Below are 21,291 nucleotides of genomic sequence, written 5' to 3'. Positions count from 1 at the left end.
TCACCGTTGTCATCGTTGAACACCCCTAGCCAGACAAACTGAACCAGGTCTTTGAAGGGAAGGAGCTGCTCCTTCACAAACTCATTCTCCGCTAAGTTCCTGATGGTCAGGATGTCTGCATCAGCAGCTGAGAAGAACATAAACCGGTAACACTTCATAAAGACTTTATTACTCGTACATAAGCAGTGTGTATGTTTAATTAATAAACACCTTCGATCAGAGCACAGAAGAAGTCTGTTTTGACTAGATCTCTAAAAAGTCTCATTGAGACTTATAGCAACCAAATGAAGTTGCAGCTATGTAAAAACATCATATTAAAAAAATTATCCAAGGCACTCTCTCTTGTGGAAAAGTTAAAAAGGCTCTACATGGGAGTATATAAACATTAAGAACACCTGCTCTTTCCATGACATAGACTGTCCAGGTGAAGGCTATGATCCCTTTGACCCAAGTTAAACAATTTAAAGGCAATGCTACCAAATACTAATTGAGTGTATGTAAACTTCTGACCCACTGGGAATGTGATGAAAGAAATAAAAAGCTGAAATAAATCATTCTCTCTACTATTATTCTGGCATTTCACATTCTTAAAATAAAGTGGTGATCCTAACTGACCTAAAACAGGGAATTCTTACTAGGATTAAATGTCAGGAATTGTGAAAAACTGAGTTTAAATGTATTTGGCTAAGGTGTATGTAAACTTCCGACTTCAACTGTAAGTACCGGTTTCTGTCAAGAACTGCAACTTGTAATCCCGTGGAAAATACTGTATGAAACATGTCGCGGAAAATTACAAAATTAAACATACTATGCTGTTTTTACTTAGAGAATTGTCCATTGTTTTATGCTAGTATTTTTTCCCCTGATGCAGGCTTGTTGTCTTGTGTGACTTAGTTATAACTCTGGGTGTACAGATAAGAGCCGGGTGCGACCTCAGTATGTGACATCCCGTTTGTACTGTCTGTAGGAACTCCTCTCCATGGAAACATGCAGAAAGGAACAGACAATGGTGGTCAACGTCAGCTATCTTAATCTACACAGACAAGCTAAACGCCTTTTATACACTATGTTCCCCACCCCTGTTTGCACACATCTGCTAACTGCCACATAGACAAAGAGGTCGGACTATTCTATAAAAGCTGAGAGAACTCTGTCCGTTGAGCTTTCAACTCTGACTATTCTTAGTGATGGTTGACTGCTTCATTTTTGCAAATCTTATAATACAATTGTTTGAAAGAATCTGCAGTCTCTCTTCCCATAGAATGTCTCTGACATTTGGGATATGAACTCAGCAAAAAAAGAAACTTCCTCTCACTGTCAACTGCGTTTTTTTCAGCAAACTTAACATGTGTAAATATTTGTATGAACATAACAAGATTCAACAACTGAGACATAAACTGAAGAAGTTCCACAGACGTGACTAACATAAATGGAATAATGTGTCCCTCAAAATAATGTGTCCCTCAAAATCAAAAGTAACAGTCAGTATCTGGTGTGGCCACCAGCTGCATTAAGTACTGCAGTGCATCTCCTCCTCATGGACTGCACCAGATTTGCCAGTTCTTGCTGTGAGATGTTACCCCACTCTTCCACCAAGGCACCTGCAAGTTCACAGACATTCTTTGGGGGGAACGGCCCTAGCCCTCACCCTCCGATCCAACAGGTCCCAGACGTGCTCAATGGGATTGAGATCTGGGAACTTCGCTGGCCATGGCAGAACAATGACATTCCTGTCTTGCAGGAAATCACGCACAGAACGAGCAGTATGGCTGGTGGCATTGTCATGCTGGAGGGTCATGTCAGGATGAGCCTGCAAGAAGGGTACCACATGAGGGAGGAGGATGTCTTCCCTGTAACGCACAGCGTTGAGATTACCTGCAATGACAACAAGCTCAGTCCGATGATGCTGTGACACACTGCCCCAGACCATGACGGACCCTCCACCTCCAAATCGATCCCGCTCCAGAGTACAGGCCTCGGTGTTACGCTCATGCCTTCGACGATAAACGCGAATCTGACCATCACCCCTGGTGAGACAAAACCGCGATTCGTCCAGCGACGGTGGGTTTGTGCCCATAGGCGACGTTGATGCCAGTGATGTCTGGTGAGGACCTGCCTTACAACAGTCCTACAAGCCCTCAGTCCAGCCTCTCTCAGCCTATTGCGGACAGTCTGAGCACTGATGGAGGGATTGTGCGTTCCTGGTGTAACTCGGGCAGTTGTTGTTGCCATCCTGTACCTGTCCTGCAGGTGTGATGTTCGGATGTACCAATCCTGTGCAGGTGTTGTTACACGTGGTCTGCCACTGCGAGGATGATCAGCTGTCCGTCCTGTCTCCTGGTAGCGCTGTCTTAGGCGTCTCACAGTACGGACATTGCAATTCATTGCCCTGGCCACATCTGCAGTCCTCATGCCTCCTTGCAGCATGCCTAAGACATGTTCACGCAGATGAGCAGGGACCCTGGGCATCTTTCTTTTGGTGTTTTTCAGAGTCAGTAGAAAGGCCTCTTTAGTGTCCTAAGTTTTCCTAACTATGACCTTAATTGCCTACCGTCTGTAAGCTGTTAGTGTCTTAGCGACCGTTCCACAGGTGCATGTTCATTAATTGTTAATAGTTCATTGAACAAGCATGGGAAACAGAGTTTAAACCCTTTACAATGAAGATCTGTGAAGTTATTTGGATTTTTACTAATTATCTTTGAAAGACAGGGTCCTGAAAAAGGGACGTTTCTTTTTTTGCTGAGTTTAGTAAACAGTGTGGGTCTCGAGGCTCTAAAACACCATCTTCAACTCAGGCTAGAGGGAAGCGCACCCCCAGACTTTCTCTAACAGAGCGGGCACTAAACAATAACGTTCTTTTTCAGGACCAACTCTACAGACAAGTCAAATGTACAGTAATGGCCGCCTGTTTTGCACCCAACTACGCAAATGTGTTTTTAGGACTATGGTTGGAGAGATTTTTTTTTTATCCTCTTAATCAATTTTTTGATATAAATCATGCGGTACGGAAGATACAGGTGACATAATTTTGCTGTTTCGATCATCTGGAAATGAACTGCTACAGCTCCACACAGAGGCCTTGGAAAGAGAAAATATGCTCAGACAATAACAAAGGCCCCAAAAGTCAAACCAAATCTATTTTGTTACCCAGTACAGCAGAGGCATCTCAAATAAAGAATATCATCAAACAGAATTGGAGTAACATAGAAAGTGACCCTGCATTAGGTGAAGTTTTTACTGAGCTTCTATGCTTTTCTTCTAGACGCGCGCCAACCCGAAAGGAGAAGCTGGTGCAGTCACATAAACTCCCCCCACAGTCAAAGCCAACTGGCTTTCCAAACCCACTGGCACCTTTCTGTGCGGACACTGCAACCCCCGCCCCAACATTTAAAAAAAACAAGACGTTCAATGACACAAGAAAATAACATACCAAATCCAATCTTTTGTGAATTGCAACCCTGTGTTTGTTGTTTATAGGTTGGAGTGCCCATGTGTTTTTTTTAATATTAGTCGCACAAAAAGGATGCTAAAAGACAGACTGGCAAAACATAAATATGCCATCAAAACAGTGAATGACAATTGTCCCACGGCCGTGCATTACCAACAAGCCGGCCATGGTAGCCCGGACTTGCTTAAAGCCATGACCATAGAGGTGGTATCCATCAACAAGAGGGAGGATTACAGGCTTCAGTGTCTTTTACTTTCTGGATACACACACTCAAAGCTACTGTCTTTCAGGAAATAGATTTTGCTCCTATATATTTTTTAGTAATCTTGAGTTGTTTATTTGTGTGAAACATTGTATTGGCCTATAGTTATAATTGATTGATTTACTTGTATTATTATATTTTTTTGGGGGGGGTATTATTTCCTCTTTATCTATTGGTTAATATTATCCACGGCCCTTAATTTCTGGTCATTCATTTCCCCTGTCACTACTATGCACCTGTGAACCCCGAAGAAGGCCGGTGAGCAATTCACGTTGGTGAGTTTGAATGTTTTGCTATGCAATAGCTGCTAAAAGGAAGGATTTTGAAAAACTTTTCCACAAGAGAGAATGCCTTGGATTTTTGGAAGTATGATGTTTTCACACAGCTGCAACTTCATTTGGTTGCTATAAATTGTACCCCGTTCTCCAATGAGCATCTCTCTTTGTCTTCATATCTGATGCCAAAGCAGCGCTCCCTCTTTTCGCATTTCTAATTGAGACTATAAGACATGTTTCTAATATGCATCTTGTTTATGGAGTTCTTCACAGTACAAATGGTTCCTGACTGATGTTTGTGCCAAACGGTGTCCTTGCTCCTTACCCAGTTTCTTGCACGTCTGAAGTATCTGGCCCTTGTCAAACTCTTCCCATCTGGACGATGCCAGTTGGAAGGTGTAGCAGTTGTTCTTGAAGGGGATCCAGTTTGGTCCGCCGCTCTTGTGAGGACAGTTCACAGCGTTGTCCTCATGGGTGGTGACATTCTCTTCTGGAAACATTGAAAGTGTTCATTCATTAAAAAAAAACAGAGTTGCTGTCTGAGGAGAGTGCTTGGTTGATTTTCCTCCAGTCTTGTTTTAATTATGCCACTTAACAGACAATTGTATCCAAAGTGCTTACACTTCTGGTATGTGATCCTTGTGGGAATTGAACCTGCGACCATTACATTACAAAACCCCAGTTCTTACCAACTGAGACACTGTATTACTGTCTTACCGTGTGGCACATGGCAGATAGCCCCTGCCAACTGTTCCATACACTCTGTAGCCTTCCAGAAGCCGTCCGTGTCCAGGAAGACACAGTGTCCAACGGTGGGTTCTGAGGACCACCGACTAAACACCGTGTGACTGTGGTCTATCCAGTGGTAGTGGACACCATCCTGACAATACAAAACGCTAAGTTCCTTATTCATTTAACCAGGCAAGTCAATTAAGAACTAACTCAACTGCACTGTAGAATCTGTGAAATCGTCATTATGAAATCAGCCACTCTCCTTCAGTGATTGCAGAACTGAAGGAACGGGATGGGTGTGACCTATTCTACATGGTGACGGCTCCACCTAGCCTCCCAATGGGCTACGGGTTGTTTGCTTTGCCATATTGCCTTAAACCCATCCCTTTCGTTTAGATCTGCGAACAGCAACGGGTTAGGGTGAAGAGCTATGGCCACTTACTTTTTCGCTGAAGAGGCCGAGCCACATGGGGCTGCGTGCGCGGGTGACGTGCACGGTGAGGACCGACTGCTGCAGGGTGTCGGCTACGCTGGCCAGGTTCATGTTCTGGTTCCTGCACTCCTCCAGAGCCTCGTACCACGTCATGTTCTTCTGAACCACCTTAAAGGTGTGGTTGTTGACCTGGAATGGCTCCGACTGGAACTGGGGCTCCTCTGGCTTGTCTGAGAACATGAGAGGAATTTTAAAGGGGTCAGACGAGGGTTCAAACCCTATTCGATATGTTCAATTTCTACTCCACAAAACAGTAGCAATATCAAGTAACAACTATCAATAATATCAGTCTACTTCATACACTTCATATCAAGAGTCTTTCTATCACAAGCCTTCTGACGGTAGTCCCCACATCATCCATTCTTTCACCAACACGGACAAGATGAGCACAGATAATTGGTTGTGTTTGGTGCCATCTGCTGCTAGGTAGCGGTGGTGTACCTGCGTAGTGCTGGCAGATGGCCACATGCTGCTGGTCAGAGCAGGAGGTGTAGTCCCAGGAGCCCATCATAGCAGAGCTGGGGTCGTTGAACACGAAGACACACAGCTCCATGCTCTCTGGGTCATGAAGCTGCAGACAGACACAACAACAACAGGGACACAGAGAGTTAGTTATAGGTTATGATGACCTTGAACTTTGAAACAGATGTGGAACATATTTTTAGAGACTGGTATTTAGTATAGTCTATCATAGTAATGTTTATGTAGTTCCATCATTTGTTTAAAAAGACTACCTGCACACACTCTTACCAGTGGTTAAAGTACATTGTATTTCTTCCCGGTATGGAGACCACCTATCGGTGAACGCGTTTATTTGGATTTTTTTATGGGCCTAATCATGAAATTACATATAGAATCCCTATTCATTTAATAGGATCTTTATGGGCCTAATCATGAAATTACATATAGAATCCCTATTCATGTAATAGGATCTTTATGGGCCTAATCATGAAATTACATATAGAATCCCTATTCATTTAATAGGATCTTTACGGGCCTAATCATGAAATTACATATAGAATCCCTATTCATTTAATAGGATCTTTATGGGCCTAATCATGAAATTACATATACAGTGGGGGGGGGAAGTATTTGATCCCCTGCTGATTTTGTACGTTTGCCCACTTACAAAGAAATGATCAGTCTGTAATTTTAATGGTAGGTTTATTTGAACATTGAGAGACAGAATAACAACAAAAAAATCCAGAAAAACGCATGTCAGAAATGTTATAAAAGGATTTGCATTTTAATGAGGGAAATAAGTATTTGACCCCTCTGCAAAACATGACTTAGTACTTGGTGGCAAAACCCTTGTTGGCAATCACAGAGGTCAGACGTTTCTTGTAGTTGGCCACCAGGTTTGCACACATCTCAGGAGGGATATTGTCCCACTCCTCTTTGCAGATCTTCTCCAAGTCATTAAAGTTTTGAGGCTGATGTTTGGCAACTCGAACCTTCAGCTCCTTCCACAGATTTTCAATGGGATTAAGGTCTGGAGACTGGCTAGGCCACTCCAGGACCTTAATGTGCTTCTTCTTGAGCCACTCCTTTGTTGCCTTGGCTGTGTGTTTTGGGTCATTGTCATGCTGGAATACCCATCCACGACCCATTTTCAATGCCCTGGCTGAGGGAAGGAGGTTCTCACTCAAGATTTGACAGTACATGGCCCCGTCAAATGATGCGGTGAAGTTGTCCTGTCCCCTTAGCAGAAAAACACCCCCAAAGCATAATGTTTCCACCTCCATGTTTGACGGTGTTCTTGGGGTCATAGGCAGCATTCCTCCTCCTCCAAACACGGCGAGTTGAGTTGATGTCAAAGAGCTCCATTTTGGCCTCATCTGACCACAACACTTTCACCAGTTGTCCTCTGAGTCATTCAGATGTTCATTGGCAAACTTCAGACGGGCATGTATATGTATTCTTGAGCAGGGGGACCTTGCGGGCGCTGCAGGATTTCAGTCCTTCATGGCGTAGTGTGTTACCAATTGTTTTCTTGGTGACTATGGTCCCAGCTGCCTTGAGATCAATGACAAGATCCTCCTGTGTAGTTCTGGGCTGATTCCTCACCGTTCTCATGATCATTGCAACTCCATGAGGTGAGATCTTGCATGGAGCCCCAGGCCGAGGGATATTGACAGTTCTTTTGTGTTTCTTCCATTTGCGAATAATCACACCAAATGTTGTCACCTTCTCACCAAGCTGCTTGGTGATGGTCTTGTAGCCCATTCCAGCCTTATGTAGGTCTACAATCTTGTTCCTGACATCCTTGGAGAGCTCTTTGGTCTTGGCCATGGTGGAGAGTTTGGAATCTGATTGATTGATTGCTTCTGTGGACAGGTGTCTTTTTTACAGGTAACAAGCTGCGGTTAGGAGCACTCCCTTTAAGAGTGTGCTCCTAATCTCAGCTCGTTACCTGTATAAAAGACACCTGGGAGCCAGACATCTTTCTGATTGAGAGGGGGTCAAATACTTATTTCCCTCATTAAAATGCTAATCAATTTATAACATTTCTGACATGCGTTTTTCTGGATATTTTTGTTGTTATTCTGTCTCTCACTGTTCAAATAAACCTACCATTAAAATTATAGACTGATCCTTTCTTTGTCAGTGGGCAAACGTACAAAATCAGCAGGGGATCAAATACTTTTTTCCCCCACTGTAGAATCCCTATTCATTTAATAGGATCTCTATGGGTCTTATAGTCAAGTTTTGTCGTCTTAACTTTTCAAAATGTATTAGCGTACCTTTTAATGTGACATAAACATAACCAGTCATATTTTCATCTGATTTTCAAACAATTGCTTCAAAAAGGCTCATGTAGGCTACCTGAGCACTTTACTCAGGGACGGTGGAATGACAGGGTGCAAAAAAAATGATAAAACATTTATGCCTCACGCAGATATTTTTCTCCTTATAATTTCCGACATTTGGCTTACTATTTGTTCGTCCACTTGTTCCATAATTAGATACATGCAGCTTCTCTTGTCATTACTTGATGATTGTTTGGAAGACTAAATAAAGCCTTGCTCACCAGAATGATGTCATAAATCGATAGAATGATCGATGCATCATCAACAATCTAGTTGACATCAGTAAAGTTCTCTCTTTTGAGTTTCTCACGTGGACGTTTAGCGACCCGGGAGATTTCCAAATGACATCAGTTTGACCAGTTTTCAGGAAGTTAAAAGCTGTGAAAACGATCCAACATGTTTCTGATAGTATCTGAGTTAATCTTGGATGCATATGTTATGTGGTTTAAAAGGAAATACTGTCAGCTTTTATGTCGCTGAAAGAAATTGCACGTTTAGGCTACAACAGATTTCTCATTCTCTCAAAATGCTGAAAGAAAGAAATCCTATTTCTCCCCTCCTGTTCCTGAGACAAAATTAACATTTGGTCTATAATTTTACTGCGAGGAAAGCTTAATTCTGCATCAGTTAATATTATAATAGGCTACATGTGGGGCCTACAGTCAGTGTCCAGACAGCTACTATTCCAACTATTGTGCGACTTATATTCTGCCATTCATACAGTGCCATTTGATAAATGCAAAGAGACCACTTACAAAACACAAATGTTGTGAATGACATTTTATGATTGTCATCCATTAGGCCTACACAAGTCTTGTAACCTGAATTGATGCGCACACTGCTGTCCGCGCGGGTCTCGGCTACTCATCTCTGCCATGGCAAAATGTCAGTGTTATCATCGAACCACAACGCATTTTGAGCGTATTCCACACATTTTCAAGTCTATTCACACATTTTTCATGCGACTCGCGTGCGGCAATGATAAATAATGTAATAGCCTACAGTTTTCTTAAAATCTGTTTTAATTATTGTGATAGGCTCATGTTTTACCGGTATGGGGTACCCCACTATTCTGGCTTACTTTCACCCCTGATTCTGACCAACTGCCCTATGAGGGGAGTATACCTGGTATTTTTACAGTAAAAAATATTCTATGGTTTCAGTTGAATGTTAAAAGAGGTATGTTTACTGTACATGCTACCTGGGGTTTGATGGAATTCTAAGTTATAACTCAACTCATAGCCCACTGATCCCTGTGGCCTCGCTGAATAGAATTGAGAAGTGAAGTGAGTGGGAACTCACGTTGACGAGTATGGACCTGAGTAGGCCGTGAAGCAGGGGGTTAAAGTTGAGGTAGGAGACTGGGGACTTATCCACCCACTCTGGGACCTGCTGTTTGAGCTTCAGGCCAATCCATGTCTTACGGGGCTGCTCCGGCAACAGGGAGGTCACAAAGTCTGACCACAACAAACAGATAGGCGCAACTAGTCAACAACCGCCGGTTAAGACTAACATTGAAGGGACATCAATCATTGGTCATCTCATGTCTAGGAGAATGGAAGGTTGTCCATTGACAAATGTGAGGAATAAAAAGACAGATAGGTAAAAGATATCTACTAGAAGGATTACTACTCACCCTGTTCAACTTGGTCTGTAATAGTAAGTAAAGTTCCTCTCATCGACTGACACTGCTCGTTGGCGTGTTGAAAAGTAACGTACAGAGGACTGATCACCACGTAGCACTGGAAAAAGCAACGACAACATTCAATAACAATTATTAGAAACTGGGTGGTTTGAGCCCTGAATGCTGATTGGCTGACAGTCGTGGTATTTCAGACCGTAAACCACGGGTATGACAACATGTATTGTTACTGCTCTAATTACGTTGGTAACCAGTTTATAACAGCAATAAGGCACCTCGGGGGGTTGTGGTATATGGCCAATATACCCCGGCTAAGGGCTGTATCCAAGCACTCTGCGTTGTGTCGTGCTTTAGAACAGCCCTTAGTTGTGGTATATTGGCCATATACCACACCCACTCTGGCTTACACAGAATGTACCTGTATGTAGACTAAATCAGAGGACGGGCTCATTGTTATGGCTGGAATGGAACGAATGAAACAGTATCACAACTGGTTTCCATGTGTTTTATACCGTTCCATTCACTCCATGTCAGCTGTTACTATATGACAGTCTCCAGTGTGTGTGTGTGTGTGTACGACAGACTGACCTTGTCCCTGAAGTGTAAATAGCCGTTCTCACAGGGCAGACCAATGGGGTGAGGGTCTCCAGGCTGGGTCTCTATAGCCGTGGTATTGTGTCTCTCACACACGAATGGCAGCTGCAGCTCACAGCTGTACTCGTACTCTGGAGGGGCAGGAGTGTGTCTGAGTGAGTGTGTGTGACCGGTCACATTTGAACCATAAAAGGTAACAACCCACTGGGCACACATTGGTTGAATCAACGTTGTTTCAACGTAATGTGTCAACCAATTGGAAATGAATAAAGTTGTCAAACCGGTACTATTTTCATCTATTTTCAACCAGCATTGTAAACATTGAAATTAGGGTAAAACTTAAACTTACACTGAACAAAAATATAAACGCAACATGTAAAGTGTTGGTCCCATGTTTCATGAGCAGAAATAAAAGATCCCAGAAATGTTCCATACAGACAAAAAAGCTTATTTCTCTAAAATGGTGTGCACAAATTTGTTTACATCCCTTTTAGTGAGCATTTCTCCTTTGCCAAGATAATACATCCACCTGACAGGTATTGCATCAAGAAGCTGATCAAACAGCATGATCATTACACAGGTGCACCTTGTGCTGGGGACAATAAAAGGCCACTCTAAAATGTGTAGTTTTATCACACAACACAATGCCACAGATGTCTCAACTTTTAAGGGGGTGTGCAATTGGCATGCTGACGGCAGGAATGTCCACTAGAGCTGTTGCCCGAGAATTTAATGTTCATTTCTCTACCATAAGCCGTCTCCAACGTCGTTTTATAAAATTTGGCAGTAAGTCCAACCGGCCTCACAAATGCAGACCATGTGTATGGCATTGTGTGGGCGAGCAGTTTGCTGATGTCAGTGTTGTGAACAGAGTGCCCCATGGTGTCGTGGGGTTATGGTATGGGCAGTAATACGCTACGGACAACAAACACAATTGCATTTTATCGACAGCAATTTGAACGCAGAGATACCATGACAAGATCCTGAGGCCCATTGTCGTGCCATTCATCATCATCCGCCATCACCTCGTTTCAGCATGATAATGCACTACCCCATGTCGCAAGGATCTGAACACAATTCCTGGAAGCTTATAATGTCCCAGTTCGTCCATGGCCTGCATACTCACCAGACAAATCACCCATTGAGCATGTTTGGGATGCTCTGGATTGACGTGTCCAACAGCGTGTTCCAGTTCCTGAAAATATCCAGCAACTTCGTACAGTCATTGAAGAGGAGTGGGAAACATTCCACAGGACACAGTGGCCTGATCAACTCTATGCGAAGGAGATGTCTTGTGCTGCTTGAGGCACTTTCACTGGCTGTCGACATATCGATCCCGCTAACGGGATTCAAGCCATAAGAAGTTTTAAAGGTATCTGTGACCAACAGATTCTTATTTCTATTCACAAAAATGTGAAATCCATAGATTAGGGGCCTAATGAATTTATTTCAATTGACTGATTTCAATATGTACTGTAACTCAGTCAAATCTTTAAAATTGTTGCATGTTGGGTTTATATTTTTGTTCTGTATAAATAAATGTACTTAACCTGATTAACAGGTTGTTACATCAATCTAATTGACATAATCATCAGAACTATTTATACATTGAAATTGAGTTACATTCCACATAAAAACGTACAAAATATGTTTCAATAATATATTCAATATACAGTATATTGGGTGGTTGAAATTGTTGAATTTTAGACTTGATTAGACATATTTTATTTGAACTTGTTTCAATGTTGATAGTAAAATGGCATGTTTGAATCAACGTCATTGTTTCAACGTCAAGCTAAATAAAAAGGTGTATTGAAATAAAATGTGAAGCCACAGTCTCACAATGTCTGCCTCAACAGTGACTCCTAGTGGTATACGTGGGGTAATGCACTTCAGTGAAAACGAGTCCACCATCCAGATGCCTTCCTCTATGTACCCTGCTCAGCTTTGGAAACACAACACATTTAGAAGTAGTTACCATTAGCTCTATAAATACGATGCCAAATTCATGATATTCATGACTTTTACCTTTTGATATTTTATTGTATATGAAGGACGGTTGGTTGATTTCAAATTAAATCTACAAGTTAATATGTTGGATTCACTTCACCATCTCAACCAAAAATCTAAGTTCAAGAATGGGATTAAATGAAATTTCCTGGTATTCTTAAATTAGATTTTTGGTTGAGATGGAGACGTGAATCCAACATATCAATAATGAATTTGTAGACAAACTGGATATTGAATTGAGAACGCAACCAAATATCAACATGAGAAGGAGATCTTCTACAGGGATAGTATATATAGGGCCTATTGTATATAATGAACAACATACAGTCAGCTCCAAAAGTATTCGGAGACTAACATATTTTTGTTGTTGTTTTGGCTCTGTACTCCAGCACTTTGGATTTGAAATGATACAATGACTATGAGGTTCAAGCCAGACTGTTAGCTTTAACTTGCGGGTATTTTCATCCATATCGGGTGAACCGTTTAGAAATTACAGCAGTTTTTGTACATAGTCCCCCCCATTTTAGGGGACCAAAGTATTGAGACAAATTCACTTACGTGTATTAAAGTAGTAAAAAGTTAAGTATTTGGTCCCATATTCATAGCATGCAATGACTACATCAAGCTTGTGACTCCACAAATTGCTTGGATGCATTTGCTGTTTGTTTTGGATTTGTGTCAGATTATTTTGTGCCCAATAAAATGGATGATAAATATTGTATTGGGTCATTTTGGAGTCACTTGTATTGTAAATAAGAATATACTAGGTTTCTAAACCCCTTCTACATTAATGTGAATGCTACCATGATTACGGATAATCCTAAATGAATCGTGAATAATGATGACTGAGAAAGTTAGATGCACAAGTATCATACCCCCGAAGAAAATGTGAACCTCCCCTGTTATTGTAATAGGGAGAGGTTAGCATGTCTTGAAATTAGATTGATGTAACAACCTGTTACGTCAGGTTAAGTAAATTTCTTGAAGTTTTCCCCTAATTTCAATGTTTACAACACTGTTTCAAATCAAACGAAAACGGTACTGGTTGATTACTTTCTTCAAATCCAATGTATTTTCCACGTTGATTCCACGTCGCAATACGTTGACAAATTACGTTGAAACAACGTTGATTCAACCAGTGTGCGCACAGTGGGAAGTGTCATAGTAACCAACGGCCGACATTATAATCCTTTCTACATGATCTAAAGGAAAGAACTTGATTTCAACTGCTCTTTGTGCTGTAGTTACGTTTTCATTCACCTGGGAAGATGTTCTTGTCACTGATAGTTGTACACCTGCCCAGGAACGTAGCATGGTAGTTTTGCATAAGGGGTAACCTAGAGGGACAGGAGTAGAAAGTCATTCACTCTCATTCTAACCAACATACACAATAACATCACTTATATTTGACTTGAACTTTGATCTCAAGACACGTTTTGGAGGCAGTGTTTTAGAACGGGTGTTGCTGTCTGACCGTGTCAGGGGGCTCGTTGTTGGTTGGTGAGGTGTGACTTGCCACGTGACCGCGTGACTCACCTTATGGGGAAGTAGTGTCCAGGGTCTCTTATATCCACCCACCAGCTCTGCTTCCCTGCCGGCATCTGCCCAATCAGGTCACAAGTCAATTCATAAATAAACACACAAGGACTAAACAAAGCCACTCCCTGCTGCTCTCTCTCACACACACAGTGCTCTCTCTCTCTCTCTCTCTCTCGCTCTCTCTCTCTCGTCTTCATTTTATTAGGATAGTTCAGTGGCCTTCTTTCTCTCCATTACGGCTCTATATCCATTACAGTCAGGGTTGATATACTAGCCTTAAAGCTGAAATCTGCATAAGAGCAAACCGCGCCACAGTTCGCCCCCAGGACGTTATTGTTTTTGTTCTGTTGATGAAACGGAGGAGAGGAACATCTAGCATCGTGGTTAAAAAGAGAAATTGCAGTACATATTCTACTGTAAGTGCAATGATGTCAGGGGAAAACTGTGTTCGTTGTTGGAAGGAACTTCTTTGTTGTTGTAATATTGCAAACAAACGTGGCAGTCACACCATTATGGATTCCAGCTTTAAACTGTTTCTTATACTAGCTAGATTTATACCGTACAGTCAGTCTGGCAAAAAGTTATGGTGTATGGTGCGTCCACCACGGTACTGTAATTGCACTATTCTGTACCTGTGGCAGATTATTCTGGATCTGTATGGCTGCGTTGGTGCTTTGTGGTGCTGCCAGCTTGCTGCCGTTGCTGTTGCAGTACAAGCGAGCCTCCTCGTATGGCAGCTTTGGTTCCGTCACAAACCAGAACTCGTTACCGTCAATGAATATGGACGTCTCATGGTGCCCACCTGCAACAGATCAATATCATTATTCTCAAATCCTATTTTTAGTACTCAATATATTTAAAAAAACTTAGCTCATACTTCTTAACTGATGGCTTATCATACATTGTTATATAATTTCATCAGAAAAAGTCAAGAGATATTACCAAACCTACATGTCAACACCACTCACCCACAAACAGGAACAAGCCTGGCCTGCTGAGGAGTGACAGACTCCATCCAAGCTGGAGGGTTACTCTCATCTTATCTATCAACATAGACAGGGCTCTAACTGCACTAGCTCCACAATGAGATAGGGTGCAGGCCAGGCAGCAGGTTGTTAGCCAGCCTGCCAGCTTAGTGGAGTCTGCCACTAGCACAGTCAGTGTAGTCAGCTCAGCTATCCCCATTGAGACCGTGTCTGTGCCTCGATCTAGGATGGGCAAAACTAAACATGGCTGTGTTCGCCTTAGCAATCTCACTGGAATAAAGACCTCCTCCATTCCTGTCACTATTGAAAGAGATTGTGATATCTCACATCTCAAAATAGGGCTAATTAATGTTAGATACCTCACTTCCAAGGCAGTTACAGTCAATTAACTAATCATTGATCATAATATTGATGTGATTGGCCTGACTGAAACATGGCTTAAGCCTGATGAATTTACTGTGTTAAATGAGGCCTCTCCTGGTTACACTAGTGACCATATCCCCCGCACATCCCGCAAAGGTGGAGGTGTTGCTAACATTTACAACACAAATTTCAATTTACAAAAAAATTAAAAAAGACTGTCTTCATCTTTTGAGCTTCTAGAAATGAAATCTATGCAGCCTACTCAATCACTTTTTATAGCTACTGTTTACAGGCCTCTGGGCCATATACAGCATTCCTCACTGAGTTCCCTGAATTCCTATTGGACCTTGTAGTCATGGCAGATAATATTCCCATTTTTGGAAAAGTCCACAGACCCATTCCAAAAGGCTTTCGGAGCCATCATCGACTCAGTGGGTTTTGTCCAACATGTGTCCGGACCTACTCAATGCCACTGTCATACTCTGGACCTACAGTTGAAGTCAGAAGTATACATACACTTAGGTTGGAGTCATTAAAACTCGTTTTTCAACCACTCCACAAATTTCTTGTAAACAAATTATAGTTTTGGCAAGTCGGTCAGGACATCTACTTTGTGCATGATACAAGTAATTTTTCCAACAAAGTTTTACAGACAGATTATTTCACTTGTAATTCACTGTATCACAATTCCTGTGGGTCAGAAGTTTACATACACTAAGTTGACTGTGCCTTTAAACAGCTTGGAAAATTCCAGAAAATGATGTCATGGCTTTAGAAGCTTCTGATAGGCTAATTGACATCATTTGAGTCAATTGGAGGTGTACCTGTGGATGTATTTCAAGGCCTACCTTCAAACTCCGGGCCTCTTTGCTTGACATCGTGGGAAAATCAAAAGAAATCAACCAAGACCTAAAAAAGAAAATTGTAGACCTCCACAAGTCTGGTTCATCCTTGGGAGCAATTTCCAAACACCTGAAGGTTCATCTGTACAAACAATAGTATGCAAGTATAAACACCATGGGACCACGCAGCCGTCATACCGCTCAGGAAGGAGACGCGTTCTGTCTCCTAGAGATGAACGTACTTTGGTGCGAAAAGTGCAAATCAATCCCAGAACAACAGCAAAGGACCTTGTGAAGATGCTGGAGGAAACAGGTACAAAAGTATCTATAGACACAGTAAAACGAGTCCTATATCGACATGACCTGAAAGGCCGCTCAGCAAGGAAGAAGCCACTGCTCCAAAACCGCCATAAAAAAGCCAGACTACGGTTTGCAACTGCACGTTGGGACAAAGATCGAACTTTCTGGAGAAATGTCCCCTGGTCTGATGAAACAAAAATAGAACTGTTTGGCCATTATGACCATCGTTATGTTTGGAGGAAAAAGGGGGAGGCTTGCAAGCCGAAGAACCCCATCCCAACCATGAAGCACAGGGGTGGCAGCATCATGTTGTGGAGGTGCTTTGCTGCAGGAGGGGCTGGTGCACTTCACAAATAGATGGCATCATGAGGTAGGAAAATGATGTGGATATATTGAAGCAACATCTCAAGACATCAGTCAGGAAGTTAAAGGTTGGTCGCAAATGGGTCTTCCAAATGGACAATGGCCCCAAGCATACTTCCAAAGTTGTGGCAAAATGGCTTAAGGACAACAAAGTCAAGGTATTGGAGTGGCCATCACAAAGCCCTGACCTCAATCCTATAGAAAATTTGTGGGCAGAACTGAAAATGCGTGTGCGAGCAAGGAGGCCTACAAACCTGACTCAGTTACACCAGCTCTGTCGGGAGGAATGGGCCAAAATTCACCCAACTTATTGTGGGAAGCTTGTGGAAGGCTACCTGAAACGTTTGACCCAAGTTAAACAATTTAAAGGCAATGTTACCAAATACTAATTGAGTGTATGTAAACTTCTGACCCACTGGGAATGTGACGATAAAAGCTGAAATAAATCATTCTCTCTACTATTATTCTGACATTTCACATTCTTAAAATAAAGTGGTGATCCTAACTGACCTAAGACAGGGGATTCTTACTAGGATTAAATGTCAGGAATTGTGAAAGACTGAGTTTAAATGTATTAGGCTAAGGTGTATGTAAACTTCCGACTTCAACTGTAGCTTTGTCCCGTGGAATAAATATTGTGGATCTTAATGTTTTTCCTCAAAATCCTGGACTATCGGACCACCATTTTATTATGTTTGCAATCGCAACAAATAATCTGCTCAGACCCCAATCAACGATCATCAAAAGCCGTGCTATAAATTCTCAGACAACCCTAAGATTCCTAGATGCCCTTCCAGACTCCCTCCACCTACCCAAGGACGTCAGAGTACAAAAATCGGTTAACTACCTAGCTGAGGAACTAAATTTAACCTTGCGGAATACCCTAGATGCAGTTGCACCCCTAAAAACAAAAAACATTTGTCATATGACCCTAGCTCCCTGGTATACAGAAAATACCCGAGTCCTGAAGCAAGCTTCCAGAAAATTGCAACGGAAATGGCGCTACACCAAACTGGAAGTCTTTCGATTAGCTTGGAAAGACAGTACCGTGCAGTATTGAAGAGCCCTCACTGGTGCTCGATCATCCTATTTTTCCAACTTAATTGAGGAGAATAAGAACAATCCAAAATGTATTTTTGATACTGTCGCAAAACTAACTGAAATGCTGCATTCCCCAAGAGAGGAGGGCTTTCACTTCAGCAGTAATAAATTCATGAACTCATGATCATTAGAAAACAAATTACAGAGTTCTCTTTAAATCTGCATATTTCTCCAAAGCTCAGTTGTCCTGAGTCTGCACAACACTGCCAGGACCTAGGATCAAGGGAGACACTCAAGTTTCGTAATACTATATCTCTTGACACATTGATTAAAATAGTCATGGCCTCTAAACCTTCAAGCTGCATACTGGACCCTATTCCAACTTAACTACTGAAAGAGCAGCTTCCTGTGCTTTGCCCTCCTATGTTGAACATAATAAACGGGTCACTATCCACCGGATGTGTACCAAACTCACTAAAAGTGGCAGTAATAAAGCCTTTCTTGAAAAAGACAAACCTTGACCCAGAAAATATAAAAAACTATCAGCCTATATTGAATCTCCCATTCCTCTCAAAATGTTTTGGAAAAGCTGTTGCGCAGCAACTCCCTGCCGTCCTGAAGATAAACAATGTATACGAAAAGCTTCAGTCTGGTTTTAGACCCCATCATAGCACTGAGACTGCACTCGTGAAGGTGGTAAATTACCTTTTAATGGTGTCAGACCAAGGCTCCTAGACCTTAGTGCTGCTTTTGATACCATTGATCACCACATTCTTTTGGAGAGATTGGAAACCCAATTGGTCTACACGGACAAGTTCTGGCCTGGTTTAGAGCTTATCTGTCGGAAACATTTCAGTTTGTCTCTGTGGATGGTTTGTCCTCTGACAAATCAATTGTACATTTCGGTGTTCCTCAAGGTTCCGTTTTAGGACCACTACTGTTTTCACTATATATTTTACCTCTTGGTGATGTCATTCGGAAACATAATGTTAACTTTCACTGCTATGCGGACAATACACAGCTGGACATTTTGATGAAACATGGTGAAGCCCCAAAAATGCCCTCCCTGGAAGCCTGTGATTCAGACATAAATGAAGTAGATGGCGGCAAATGTTTTACTTTTAAACTCGGACAAAATAGAGATGCTAGTTCTAGGTCCCAAGAAACAAAGAGATCTTCTGTTGGATCTGACAATTAATCTTGATGGTTGTACAGTCGTCTCAAATAAAACTGTGAAGGACCTCGGCGTTACTCTGGACCCTGATCTCTCTTTTGAAGAACATATCAAGACTGTTTCAAGGACAGCTTTTTTCCATCTACGTAACATGGCAAAAATCAGAAACTTTCTGTCCAAAAACTATGCAGAAAAACTTATCTATGCTTTCGTCACTTCTAGGTTAGACTACGGCAATGACTACTTTCCGGCTACCCGGATAAATAAATAAACTTCAGTTTGTGCCAAACTAACTGATTTCAAGGTTTTACTGCTAACCTACAAAGCATTACATGGGCTTGCTCCTACCTATCTTTCCAATTTGGTCCTGCCGTACATACCTACACGTATGCTACGGTCACAAGACTCAGGCCTCCTTATTGTCCCTAGAATTTCTAAGCAAACAGCTGGAGGCAGGGCTTTCTCCTATAGAGCTCCATTTTTATGGAATGGTCTGCCTATCCATGTGAGAGACGCAGACTCGGTCTCAACCTTTAAGTCTTCATTGAAGACTCATCTCTTCAGTAGGTCCTACAGTGGCTTGCGAAGGTATTTACCCCCCTAGATTTTTGGGGGGTTTGTATCATTTGATTTACACAACATGCCTACCACTTTGAAGATGCTAAATATTTTTAATTGTGAAACAAACAAGAAATAACACTAAAAAACAGAAACCTTGAGTGTGCATAACTATTCACCCCCACAAATTCAATACTTTGTAGAGCCACCTTTTGCAGCAATTATAGCTGCAAGTCTCTTGGGGTATGTCTCTATAAGCTTGGCATATCAAGCCATTGGGATTTTTGCCCATTCTTCAAGGCAAAACTGCTCCAGCTCCTTCAAATTGGATGGGTTCCGCTGGTGTACAGCAATCTTTAAATCATACCACAGATTATCAATTGAATTGAGGTCTGGGCTTTGACTAGGCCATTCCAAGACATTTAAATGTTTCCCCTTAAAGCACTTGAGTGTTGCTTTAGCAGTATGCTTAAGGTCATTGTCCTGCTCCGTCCCAGTCTCAAATCTCTTGAAGACTGAAACAGGTTTCCATGTATTTAGCACCATCCATCATTCCTTAAATTCTGACCAGTTTCCCAGTCCCTGCCGATGAAAAACATACCCACAGCATGATGCTGCCACCACCATGCTTCACTGTGGGGATGATGTTCTCTGGGTGATGAGAGGTGTTGGGTTTGCGCCAGACATAGCGTTTTCTTTGATGGTCAAAAAGCTCAATTTTAGTCTCATCTAACCAGAGTACCTTCTTCCATATGTTTGGGGAGTCTCCCACATGCCTTTTGGCGAACACCAAACGTGTTTGCTTCTTTTTTTCTTGAAGTAATGGCTTTTTTCTGGCCACTCTTCCGTAAAGCCCAGCTCTGTAGAGTGTACGGCTTAAAGTGGTCCTATGGACAGATACTCCAATCTCTGCTGTGGAGCTTTGTAGCTCCTTCAGGGTTATCTTTGGTCTCTTTGTTGCCTCTCTGATTAATGCCCTCCTTGCCTGGTTCGTGAGTTTTGGTGGGCGGCCCTCTCTTGGCAGGTTTGTTGTGGTGCCATATTCTGTCCATTTTTTATTAATGGATTTAATGGTGCTCCGTGGGATGTTCAAAGTTTTGGATATTTTTTTATAACCCAACCCTGATCTGTACTTCTCCACAACTTTGTCCCTGACCTGTTTGGAGAGCTCCTTGCTCTTCATGGTGCCCCTTGCTTGGTGGTGCCCATTGCTTAGTGGTGTTACAGACTCTGGGGCCTTTCAGAACAGGTGTATATATACTGAGATCATGTGACAGATCATGTGACACTTAGATTGCACACAGGTGGACTTTATTTAATTAATTATGTGACTTCTGAAGGTAATTGGTTGCACCAGATCTTATTTACGGGCTTCATAGCAAAGGGGGTGAATACATATGCACGCACCACTTTTCCGTTTTCAATTTTTTTGAATTTTTTTAAACAAGTCATTTTTTTCATTTCACTTCACCAATTTGGACTATTTTGTGTATGTCCATTACATGAAATCCAAATAAAAATCTATTTAAATTACAGGTTGTAATGCAACAAAATAGGAAAATGCCAAGGAGTGAATACTTTTGCAAGGCACTGTATGATTGAGTGTAGTCTGGCCCAGGGGTGTGAAGGTGAACAGAAAAGGCACTGGAGCGACGAACCACCCTTGCTGTCTCTGCCTGGCCGGTTCCCCTCTCTCCACTGGGATTCTCTGCCTCTGACCCTATTTCGGCGGCTGAGTCACTGACTTACTGTTGCTCTTCCATGCCGTCCCTAGGAGGGGTGCGTCAGTTGAGTGGGTTGAGTCATTGACGTGATCTTCCTGTCTGGGTTGGGGCGCCCCTCTGGTTCGTGCCGTGGGG

At 42.2% G+C, this 21,291-nt stretch overlaps 1 protein-coding gene across 2 annotated transcripts in view; it reads right to left on the bottom strand.

The window, feature by feature from the left end:
* Positions 1–21,291, bottom strand: part of LOC115196040 (lymphocyte antigen 75) — a 42,142-nt gene that overhangs the window by 6,072 nt on the left and 14,779 nt on the right. The window contains exons 17-27 of one of the 2 annotated variants that reach the window (XM_029756515.1): positions 14,438–14,607; positions 13,803–13,867; positions 13,527–13,603; positions 10,251–10,387; positions 9,657–9,762; positions 9,323–9,477; positions 5,652–5,781; positions 5,160–5,380; positions 4,703–4,865; positions 4,311–4,475; positions 5–127 (exon numbers count right to left, since the gene is read on the bottom strand). In XM_029756515.1, coding sequence (XP_029612375.1) covers positions 5–127; positions 4,311–4,475; positions 4,703–4,865; positions 5,160–5,380; positions 5,652–5,781; positions 9,323–9,477; positions 9,657–9,762; positions 10,251–10,387; positions 13,527–13,603; positions 13,803–13,867; positions 14,438–14,607 — 1,512 coding nt within the window. The remainder of the gene's footprint in view (positions 1–4; positions 128–4,310; positions 4,476–4,702; positions 4,866–5,159; positions 5,381–5,651; positions 5,782–9,322; positions 9,478–9,656; positions 9,763–10,250; positions 10,388–13,526; positions 13,604–13,802; positions 13,868–14,437; positions 14,608–21,291) is intronic. The other variant, XM_029756516.1, reaches the window with a different exon arrangement.

Source organism: Salmo trutta, chromosome 6 (genome assembly GCF_901001165.1).
Source record: "Salmo trutta chromosome 6, fSalTru1.1, whole genome shotgun sequence".
In the NCBI taxonomy this organism is placed as follows: Eukaryota; Metazoa; Chordata; class Actinopteri; order Salmoniformes; family Salmonidae; genus Salmo; species Salmo trutta.
Note: the sequence above shows the minus strand (reverse complement) of the source record. Positions and strands in the feature narration are given on the sequence as shown.